At 38.9% G+C, this 12,058-nt stretch overlaps 1 protein-coding gene across 1 annotated transcript in view; it reads right to left on the bottom strand.

Moving 5' to 3' along the window:
* LOC103801273 (rap guanine nucleotide exchange factor 4-like) overlaps positions 1 to 12,058 on the bottom strand; it is a gene marked incomplete at its 3' end in the record, with an annotated part of 44,129 nt that overhangs the window by 7,192 nt on the left and 24,879 nt on the right. The window contains exons 5-9 of the mRNA XM_009073681.1: positions 11,875 to 11,996; positions 10,252 to 10,435; positions 4,822 to 4,906; positions 1,666 to 1,726; positions 867 to 943 (exon numbers count right to left, since the gene is read on the bottom strand). Of these exons, the coding sequence (XP_009071929.1) occupies positions 867 to 943; positions 1,666 to 1,726; positions 4,822 to 4,906; positions 10,252 to 10,435; positions 11,875 to 11,996 (529 nt within the window). The remainder of the gene's footprint in view (positions 1 to 866; positions 944 to 1,665; positions 1,727 to 4,821; positions 4,907 to 10,251; positions 10,436 to 11,874; positions 11,997 to 12,058) is intronic.

The raw sequence follows: 12,058 nt of genomic DNA, 5'->3' as shown, positions 1-12,058 counted from the left end.
TGAAGGCTGAAAGTTGTTGAATATTTTGTTTTTTATTTATAGAGGCCCTAAAAAATAAAGTCAAGTTTGCATAAATAATATATAACAACACAATCTCAGCTGTGTACACCAACAGTGCACCATTTGCTGCAATTTACAGTAACAGAGGATCTGGCCCACCCAGTGATGTAAAAAAATGTGGCTAAATATGGGTTACTTAGAAACAGACTTAGCACCAGGGCCTCTGTGCGAGATTTTGGTGAAATGCTTCAAAATGAGGATTCTGAGTCACTGAATGAGGAATCAGTAGGAAAGGAGGGATTTTTAAAGATTATGGGGATTCCTGTATACCAAAGTCATATTTTTTTCTTTGAAAAATCTTTCCCATAAACAGAAAATGTAATAGAGATGCTTTTTGGTCTATAGATTAATTAAAATAGAGAGCTGGCATAAATCTGGAAGGAGTTCATCCAACCTGAGAATCACCAGTCACAAAGCAGTACTTCTGTCAGACATGCCTGACGTGTGTGAGAAAAGTTAGTCATGCAAATGCACAACAATATGGTGGCAAAGGGACAGGGCAAAAAGCCCCCATGAGACAGAAGTCTGGCAATTCACCAAATTCCAGCAAATTACTTTGCCCTAAAGATACTGATGTAACTCTGATGAATGATAGTCAGAAACTGTACAATATATCCCAAAATTATAGCGCAATCAACTGGAAGTATTATCTGTGAAACTACTGGACTATTTCTTAATAAAATTATATTCTATTTGTTTCATCATACAAAGCAATTTACCTCTAAATTAAACTGCACTCCCACAAAGTTTACTCTTACAATGTCAGTAATAAGAATCACATAAAATAGCTTCTGAAAAAAAAATACCTTGCCATAAATGACTACGTTTACTGATCCCTTTAGGATAATGTACCAAGAAGTACCTTCTTCTCCCTGATTAAATACTACAAGAGAGAGAAAAGATTTTATGGTGAGAATATAGTTATTCAAAATATAAATGGGCCAGATTCTGCTCTCAATAAAATTCAAGGTAACTCTACAGTCGTATTAATGCCTACCTTGTAAAAGAGCATACTATAATTTTAAAAGCAACTGCTATTTTATCCCATACAGTAGCTATTTTACTGCACTGCTGTGAAAGTTGTTTTTATTTTCCATGAATGTTGCAGCAATTACTTTAGCAATACACATCAGGTTATCAATTACTAATTAGCACACAGATCTGCATCCCACCAGTAGCACCATCTTCTAATGCAATTCACTAGTGACTGTGAATTTGACATTCATTTGCCAAAACTTCTCAGTTAAAACAGGTCCGAGCAATCTAACATTTAAAATAGTTTATTTTGTGCAGCTAGACTTTTTAAATACAGGATAATATTAAAATATATCTTAAATAGACACCAGCCCTACAAAAAATTCTGGATAAAAACACACCCAAATTGTAGGTGATACATACACATTCAACCAGGATATAGAATTAACTTTGGTACTAACTCTGCACTTGGCAACATCCTGAGCCTACATCTGTTACTCTAGGTTTTAAACACCAAGTGCCAATCGAGTTTGAAGAGTGCATGCAAGTTTTGTTCTTGTCATTTAAATATTAGGAATTTAAATGTACATGCCACAGATGAGAAAGAAGATCTGAGATGACTCTACTTACAGACCGTTCCTGCTTTGGGATGAGACTCAAAAATGAGGACACCTGCTAATTCTCGCTTTACCTTAAAATAAAGAGAGAGAAATTATAGTTTTTATACACATCTTATTCCTCCTGGTGAGAGGAAGTCACATAATATAGTCCAGCCACAGCTTTCCTGCCCTCTGCATCACTGAGCAGTCATTCAGAGTCATGCAGCCAGACAATGGTCTGCTTCACTTGATGTCCTAATTCCTACTGATGGGCTTTACAGAGCATCCATCTCCTAGCCCCAAATGGCTCAGACAAGGACATCTACAAGACATGGGTCTCCACGTTGTTCTTCATGTACACACGGGTGAAACGATCATTAACAATTAGCACAACGGGAAATTTCAAACACTAATAGTGAATCTGTGACAGAAGATATCTAGTGATTGTCAGTTACTCCACGGAACTCTGTGGTATTCCTGTTCTTCCCTGAGAAATCAGTACCCTTCCCCTCGCTGACGTAAGTCTGGCTGCTTCTGCTGAGTTGAGCTGTGAGGCACAGCCATCTGGACCTGCTGAGTCCCCTCTCTGCCTGATGTCCAGATCACTACCTCTTCCAGCAACTGGACAACATGACACTGCCCTTGGTGTCAACCTGCTCCTCACTGGGTCTGTATTGCTCTGGTGTGATTAGCTCTTACGAGTGACTGGGCAGTAGTGAGACACTGTTTACAACTGCTTTTGTCACTGTAAACACTGCAACCATTACTTTAACATAATACCATTTGCACTGGGAACCTCATATGATCCTGAGTTTTCCTGTGTGCTTTATGTCTCTCTTCACAGAATCACAAGTCTCCAAGGACTTGGAGGCCAATTTCCAAGCATCGAGTTTCTTGTATTTGGAGGATGTCAGCTGGTGACAATCCACTTCTCAGAGGTACTAGCATGCAACTTAACCATGCCAAATACAGATCAAAAGCTGGATCCAACATATATTTACTAGTAGTATTTTCACAACATTCTGCTACTGTTTAAATTGAAAAAAAGTAATTTAGGCCACGAAGAAAAACTTGGGAATGAACTCTCAAATTCTGGACACAATCCAGACAAGAATCTGGTGGCTGCATCTCTGAAGATGGGTGGACAAATTCAGGCAATGATGTCCTAGAGGCACCCACCAAACCTTTGCTCAGCAGAAACATACCACACCAGCCACCTCTCCTGGAACTCTTTCCTGACAGCCAGTGCAAAGCACTCCCTGTTTGCAGCCTGGAGAAGAGTGAAAAATAGAGGTGTTTGCACAGGATTTTTAACCGGCAAACACACTCATAGGCCTGTGAGTTCTATTACACTTAGATCACTAACTCTTTATAATTTCTGCTCAAAGGCAATGACACTTTCATAAGGACAGGAAATACAACCCCATCAGCACTGTCCTGCACATTGCAGAGAGCATTCCTATCCATGTACGTCTTCAGATGTCTTCTCAGTTGATTCAGTCATTTGCCCCTGCAGTGAATGAATCCTCTTGATTAAGCCAAAAATTTGATTTGTTTTTAACTCTGCATTATATAATTGTTTTTCATTCATACATTAACTTCACAGGCTTCTCTAGTAGGGATTAGTTCACCACCATGCGACTTGAGTTTTATCCATTTTACTTCCTGCTGTTTGTAGCACATCTAGGAAACATTACTTTAGGAATTATGCCTTGCTTAAAATGATTCAGACATTCCATTTCCTTTCAAGGCAATTGACCATTAATCTCCTGGTTCATAGAAGCAATGCTGCTTGTTGTTCCTCTGAAGACTTCCTCTAAGCTAGTCATGGTTTCTGTCCTCTGCTTTAGTTCATCCTGGATGTAATAGGCTGGCATTTCCAGATTCTTACTAAAAACATGGAGTCAAATCTACTTCAAAATGCCAAGTACTTCTTGCAGCTTGTATCATCTGCCACACTTGTTCTAGAAGCTACTTGCTGTGGATTCTGACCTCAAGTCTGAATTTCTTCTGAGCTGAAAATATTTTGTATTTCAGATTTTTTTGTTCTGGGTTATGTCTGCAGTATCAAGAGTGTTCTTAGTTCTCTCTCAGTATCTGCCTATTTTGGATACCTTCTTTTGTTTCACTTTCAAAGGCTCGTTTCTGGATTTCCAGGAGTCTTTCTTTAAGTACTTTTCCCCTACATCCCAGGGATGCATAGGGACTTTGGATACCTGTTCCCATGTTGAGGAATACATCTGGTGCAGGTTTGCAAGCTGCAGAGTGTGATGCAGATTGAAATGCAGATGGAGCTCTGGGTGGGAGCCCAAGACAAGAGGCTGTGAACTGTCAACCCACTGCATAACAAAGGCCACAAAAACCAGCGGCCCAGCCAGGCTGGATACCAATTCTAGATGCTTATTACTTTGAAACACATTGCTCAGGTGTTTGCATGGAGTACTATCTTTCTGTAATGCAGCTTCATAAGTAGCTGCATCTATCCAAGTTGACTGAGAATTACCGAAAACTTCCAAAGAAGCTATTATCAAATATTGATCTACTTTCTGACTGGCTTCCATTTTCTGAAAGCATCCACATCTTGATGCCTCCAAGTAAAGTGCTATTAAGCTTTTATCAGTTGCCCTTACAGTGTGTCAATGATGGTGAGACTTTAAGCAGATGCATTCTCTCCTCCATTTCATTTATTCTTGGTTCTGTGCACTGTTCTTGCCGACTCAGAGAGAAAGTGTCTGATGAGCTTTCCTTCACACAATGACCAAACTCCAACCAGCCAGAACTGCACAACACATCTTTCAGCACCACGGAATTCCTCCTCCTAACCAGTTCAAGCCAAGATGCTCAGAAATCAGTTCTGCACAATCCAGTGCCACCATAGTGGTGAGTGTCAAGTCAGATTGCATGCATCGTCATCTCAGCTGGGATATGGACCCAGAGAGAGACACTTGTGCCAAGTGAGTGAGATAGGGGCTGTACAGAAACACTTGAAGAGAATTATATCTGATCTCCAAAAGACAACCTACATCTGCACAATGCTTGGGTGGTTCTCATAGATAGAATGGAAATGGAAAATTGCATGGAACGTATAAATGGAAATGCTTATAGACACTCCAATTCTAACAAAGCACCGGAAGTAAAAATTCAGCCTCTCTTTTGGTGATCAGCTTTAATTTTTAAAACTACTTACTGTGGTAGAAAGATGCGATAAGGCCTTAATGTGGAGAAGTTCTTCATATATAAATTCTAAGTCATCTACAGTTCTCTGGCCAGGCCTATAGAGAGAAGATAAAAGGGATAGAAAAATGCAATAAATGCCCAAAATAAATGCTTCAGAGAAGGATAGAACAACACAAAATGCTGTTGTACTGTCTACTGAAGGGTACACCCTCACTAAACTGAATGATATTTCTGGCTGGAGGACAGAAACACACAAAGGATGGAAGCTCTATGAATGCTACCTGAACGACACCAAGCAGCAGCCATGGCAACCACCTTAGAGAGATCCTGATTAGGTAGCTTTCCTGATTAAATCAAGTGTTCTGTATGTAAAACGGTCACATAAATCAGAAATGGTACATAAAGATCTGTTCCTTTCAAAAGGACTCCTGAGTGTGGGACATGCATTATTTTTCACATGCAGCACTAATTAGTTGTAGCAAACAGAAATAGTGGTTTGTAGAGGAGTGAGTGAATTTGTGCTGAGCAGATTGGAAGAGGAAGCAATGCATCTTGGAGGACGGCAAACGAGTTAATGCTGAGTGCTTCTGTTTAGCCACAAAGGTAAATAAGAACAAGTCAGTATTTTCAGCTTCTCTCACTGAGAAATACAAGAAGCTCCCATCACTAAAAAGCATGCACTGAGGAAGGGATAATTCTTCTACAGCACAAAGAGTAACAAGGCTGCCACTGTGACTGAAATAATTGTGTTTCTGTAGCCTACACACTGCAACATTTTCTGATTGCTGAAGATGTACACAAATACTGTGAGAACTGCAGTGTGTCAGAGATGCTTGGGAGGATCTAATGAACAGCACCCATATCAGAAGGAGCTGTAGGAACTCCTGAGTAACTCCCACTGTTATTCCCACTCACGAGATTCTCTTCAGTTACAGTGTCTAATACCACTTTATTTTCTAAAAGGACAAATTCTCCTGTGATATAATTTCAGATAGGACATTAGAGTTACATACACAGAAAAAATTGTTCAAAGCATTACCCAAAGTTTCTCTTACAGGACTAAGTCCTTTCAAACAATATGGTTTAGGTTTGTGAAAAACAGAATATAAGTAAATCAAAGGGACAAGAACAGAAAAGAGCAACTTAGTCATAAGAAGGGAAAAAGAATGAATTTGAGGGAATGGGATACAGGCAGTCCAGCTGGGGGCAGGAGTTCCAAAGGAGAATGCTTACATGTTCTACCATTAAGAACAGACAGAGCTCCAAACCTTGCTGTCTGCAATGTGTGGTGTCAAAAGAATTAACAGCACAGCTGAATCTTTGGACAGCCCTAAAATAAAAGTTACAATGAATCTTTCTGCTAAACTTTTCCTCCTAAAATGTCAGTATTACAGGAGACTAGCATCTAGAGGATCAGGAAAGTGATGTGAAGAAATATTGTGCACTACAGTTCTTTTGCCTAATCACCTGCTGGTTCAACAGTCTGTCTACATCATGTGCAAGGCACAGGGAGTACCCAGCCGTGTCACTCTGGAGTTACATTGCACCTTTTAACAAAAGAAGCTTGATGGAGACTTCCCACGGATGAAAGAAGTACTGAGGAAGTCAGAGAGAACATAAGGACAGCTGACACCTCTGCTAAGCAAGCTGTATTTTTCATCTGCTCTCCACTTACCAATGACATGCATTTATTACTACCATGACTAAAGACCAATTTAGACAAAAAAACATTTTGGATGAAACTACTCTTTTCTCACACAGAATGGAATAAACTGCTAAGGGAGAAACAGAAACTGGTTTGGTACTGCTATGCCCTCTAGTGACTCAAAATACTCTCCACTATTTCTAACTCTGGCTTGAAATGATGAGGCTGACACTCCTAGTGATTTATGTGGGGCAGCTTCATTAAGTACAGCATAAAACTAAGCCAGTACGACATACCTTTCACTGGAGATTTAAGAAATAAAAGGCAAGGATTTTAACAAATTATACTTCTCATACGAAGTAACAACTTTAATTTTGTTACATGCTTGCAAAACCAGCATGTCTGGAAGATGGAAAACATAGTCTAACAGATTAACAAATTTCTACATGAAATTAAAACACAAAAGGATGATGTCTCACTACATCAGATCTCTACCAAGACAAAAGGGTACACTCTTCTTTCAGTATGTCCATTTGCCTCCTGTGTTAGCACACTGGGAGCACTGACAATCTGTAGTGGATATCTGTACCTAGTCTTTACTTCTGCTCCTGCAGATGTCACGTGGAGAGATATTAGGCATCACTGTGTCTTTAAAACCTGTGTGGTGACCCACTGATGTTGATTTGTAGGATCCTGCTGTGTAAAGACCTAGTTTCTTCAGGGGACACATTCTAACAGCAATAGCTGGTTATAGACAGGATAATAAATGGAATAGGTAGGGAACAAGGGTACACATTAATGGACACTACTCAGGTGATATTAAGTGATCAATAAAAACTGTTCAGTGTTTGGAGAATTTATCAAGGTCAGATACACTGAGCTTCTCTGTGACTAGGATGTTGACAATAACATAGTACTTTGCCATTGATAAGCCATGTATGTACAAACAATATCATTGATTATTTTTATTATACAGCTAATCAGAAAATTCTCAGATAAGGGAAAAGATCAGACACACCATAACACTGTGATTAAGCATCAAATAAGCATATATTTCCAGAGTACAAATTTTGTTTTCAAGTACCATAAAGAATACCTAGGAGACATGAATAATTTTATCCACTACCTGTGTCTGCATGTGAAAGTGAATGCATGTTCACTTACTCCAGCACAGAAGTTAATGATGTAATCTTTGTACTTGAATCAGTGCTCCTTGATTAACTCCAAAAATATCATTTAATACATAATACCCGTAACCATCAACGAACTGATAATCTGCATCTCCTGTCCTAGGAATAACATTTTGTTTATTAAATTTAACTGGCAGAAAACTCCAATGATTATGGAAATTAATACTGTCTTTATGGAGAAATCCAGTTTGGTTCTTACTACTACCAGCTGGGTAGAATATCTAAACAAAAAAAAATTAAGAACAAAAGAATAAATATATCTTGCTTATGAAATTATATAAAAAAGATACATCAAGGAAACTAAAGAAGTCCTTCAAGAAGGTATAGATTCTTAGCACTCACTAAATTGTCATATATATATCTGTTTTGTGCTGTTTAACATATTTAGATTTGTTTTCACTCCCTCTCCCTAACATCCTGTTGCACTTCTGCAAGCAGCACTAAAATTTGATTACTGATCACATGTGGAATCAAACACAAGAAAGAAATGTGCTCAATGAAGTCACCAAGAATATATAACACAGACTTATTATTTCAGTCATACTGCTAATTTACTGTAAGATAGGGAATTAAAAAAAGAATATAATCCATAACATCATCTGAGTTAAATACTGTTGTCTGATGAATATCATTCTTCCTTAAAGACTTTCATTATTATTGTGTTTAGCTTTGTATTATAGCATCCCATTTAATTAGGGTTTACTATCAGGATGTATTTTCACACTGAAGGATGAAAACAGTTGCAAGGAAGAGCTGTGTTAATTCCACAATAATTTTTCTGTAACTTGTGCAAGGTCTGCACCTGTGCTCCAGCCATTATAAGGAGCAGAGAGCTGTGTTTGCTGCTTCACAAAAAGCTATTTTCACATTCAGTATATGTGTTTCCAAAGGGGGAAAAAAAACGCAATAGCAACAAGAGCTTGCCAAAAATTTCCCTGAGCTCCATTCTGTTTTTTAAACTACAGAACATTCTTTCACAGTTTGACAGTTAAAATGCTGCAGTTAATGTAATAAACAGAGAATTTTTTAAGTCGGCTGTCAAAACAAGTGACACTTTTTGCTAGAGATTTTCAGATTTTGAACAATAGAAAGTACCTTTCAAAGCAACAGCTTCATTATACAATCAAATTCTCAAAGTAATCTTCTCATCAAAGAATATTGTCTTATTTCTTTCAGCGCAATTATCTGAGTTCTGCAACCTCTCTGGAAATGGTTCCTGTTGTAAAATGCAGCTGTGTTGGTTTGAAAATTGTGGGTCCTGCTCAGGTCAGCTAGAGCCAACATCTCTGAAGCCTTGGAAATGCCTTTGAACTTTTGGCAGCTGTAACAGTGTCTAGTCAAAACTAGCAGGACTCTGAGGATTCAGGGAGATTTTAACAGCTTTGCTACAGCTCTGCCCAGGGTGGATTATTAACTCACAAAATCATAACATATGTAAACTGAATACCAGAGCAGTAGTTACTATGGGTCATGGCAGTACAAGAGTATTTCCATGAGCAAAGGGCAGCAATAATAAGCACTTTCACAAATCAGAAAAGATGTCAGAGGAATGTGAGTCTTCAGAAAATCTCTCTCCCCTCACTATATTGCAATTCAGAACATTTTTAGTATGAAAAATGTTCTCACATTGTAGGCAGGACCCAATCCTATCCCATAGCAAAGACAAACGTTGCTAAAGACCTCCAAGGAGCAGGATCCAGCTTTGAGTACGTAGCTGGCTTGAAAATCTTCAGTGAAGGTGAGCTTAAGTAATTCCTTATTCTCAGTGCACTTAATTAGCAGTAAAATATGTCTTCAGTGGCCACTAAACACTACCTGCTTAATGAAGAGGTTGCCTTCAATGGAAGGTCAAGCAGAGTTTATACTGGTTGCTTTGAAGTCACTATAAAGCTGCCTGTAAAAAGGCCTTTAACACAGTTTTCAGTGTGACCAGAATGTATTGCTGAAGGGATGGTTAGCCAACCAAGGAGAGAGAGGGCGTGACCTTATAGCTATCAAGGGGTTAGGCAGATATCCTCTGTGGCCTAGGTGTAGAAAGCTTATTTTTTTAGGTATTGATTCTGTAACAATAAGAATGGATAAATAAACCCAGAGAGCCACATTTCACACCTTGCTAGCAAACTACAACAGGCCAAGTCCAGCCTATCTTGATTCAATAAAGTTCTACCAAGGCTGAATCTAATTAATAGCTGCCACTAACTGAAAGGTACATGCTGTGCTGCATCCTACAGTTCTCCTCACTCACAATAACTGAAAGCAGCACAGTTAATTGAATGACTTTTACACACAAAGTGGTAACGGAGCAGGACCCTGCTATTACCTGCAACTTACTTTAGGAGAGACTCAGAAATTAAACAAAAGCTCATAAATCAGCATTTTCCTCCAGGTGACTATGATGGCATTCATGGCCTTTGGTGGTTATTCTCAACACACAGTTCAACTTATGAGTATTAATGAGGATTGGAAATTACTTAATATGGATGTAAAATCTTCAGAGGTTGGACAAACTGGCACAGAAGTGAAATAACTGGCCAAAGGATGCCTGATAATAAATGTTTTCTTGTTTCCATGTCAAAAGGAAGGCCCACAATATTAATTTGCTTACGGTTTTCTGAGAATCATCCTCATATGAGCATCTGGGCCAATCTGAGACAGAAGCAGCATAGTGTCCTGTAGCTCCTCATCACACTCCTTTTTCTCTTCCTCAGTTGGCAAAGGGGCATCTTCATGCTCATCATCCAAAAATCGATAAAATAAGTATTTGTCTTGAAAGTGGTGTTCCTGATCCACTGGAAACAACATAACAGACCAAAACCTGAGCACTCCTCATCAAAGTTAACCTTGCAGAAATCTGTGTTGCATCATGTATGTCACAGATATATTAGTTAAGAAGGGAAAGAAATCTACAGAGAAGCCGTGAGAGTATGAAACATATTTACCTCCCACGTATGTGCAAATTATATAGCTTGAAGGATACACTTACAAACGGTGTTCTAGAAATACTTTCCAAAAGACTTCCATATATGTGTGTTGTGGGTGTGTATACCTATGTGTGTATGCACATACACGTGTGTTTTTTTCTTATTAGATCTGTTTTCTCATTGTTTCAAACCATTTCATTTCCTCAAACAAATCACACTGGGGAAATGGTTATGTTATGAATTTCTAAGAGTTGTTCTCTAGCATGAACACCTTCCTGTACATGTTTAGACAGCCTGACATGACATCTAAATTCTTTGTGATGTACCAGAAATGTGTCTGACCAAGGTACAATCCCAGGGGCAAGTCCACTGACCAGAACTGAGTGGAAGAACTACCAGGAGAAGAGCTCTAAAGAGATGTTATGCTATTGCAAAGGACAAACCCTTGGTCTTCCAAGCAAGTCAGAGTGATGTGTTGAGTTTGATACTGTTGTTGCAGCTTGCAATAGCTTGCCCCTGGGAGTTCAAGGGAATTTTTGGCAGGAATTAAAGCTAGAGTCCTTAGGGTTAAGGAGCAGTGGAAACAATCTGTCTTCTCAGTGTGGAAGTTTCTCCCTGGGATATAGGAAGCACAACAGAGGAGAAATGGAATTGTACTTTAATAGAGTTGCTCTTCTGAATTTAATAAAAATGCATGTGCAAAGCTTCAAACATGAATATTGCTTTAGAAAGCTACCCTTTTGAGAGCTGTAATATCCTGTTACCAAGTAAATCCTGCCAAATGGAAACTGAAAGTCAATTTAAAATGCATTCAGAAAGCTAACATAAAATCCCAGGTCTCTGTACTGGAATATCTGGCATGCCGAATTTGGGAACCATTCCAAAACCAATGAAAATCATTCCAAAATTATGGACCTGAGCAAACACAAATGATCACATTCACTTCTAAATACTGCAAATCTTTGATGAGGATCAGTTTTATGTACGGTAATGGCTGGTTTTGGCATGAGTGCTAGCCAGCTCTTGCAACATAAGCACAAGCCAGTGTACTCCTAAGTATAACTAGAGTTATCATTATAAATTGTTCACTTACTTTTCAATATGCCCATAAGTTGAAAAAGTATATTGGTAGCAAGATTCAAATAATACTGTCTGTGTTTTGCACTTGCATTTGTCAATCAACAGGCTGCTCTGCAGCATTTCTTCTGGCCTCATGATCTCTTTCTCTTTCATGAAAGAGAATTACAGGGCACAAATGTCACACACTGCCCATGTTTCAGTCAAGATGCTGATTTTCTTTGTCTTACCATGGTTAAGAACACCTTCTTCCAGCAATACTTGCCACATGCCAACAGCCTGGGTTCGTAAATGGACGCAAGGGCTTTGCTGCATCATCCAGTCAACTAGTTCTGTCCCCACACAGCATTGCCTGAAGGACAAATAAAGAGACAGAAGTGAAAGGGGAGCTAGCCAAGAAAGAGATCACACACA

This window comes from Acanthisitta chloris, unplaced genomic scaffold (genome assembly GCF_000695815.1).
Source record: "Acanthisitta chloris isolate BGI_N310 unplaced genomic scaffold, ASM69581v1 scaffold35434, whole genome shotgun sequence".
Lineage (NCBI taxonomy): Eukaryota > Metazoa > Chordata > Aves > Passeriformes > Acanthisittidae > Acanthisitta > Acanthisitta chloris.
The sequence above is the reverse complement of the archived record's forward strand: the minus strand, read 5'-3'. Positions and strand labels throughout refer to the sequence as shown.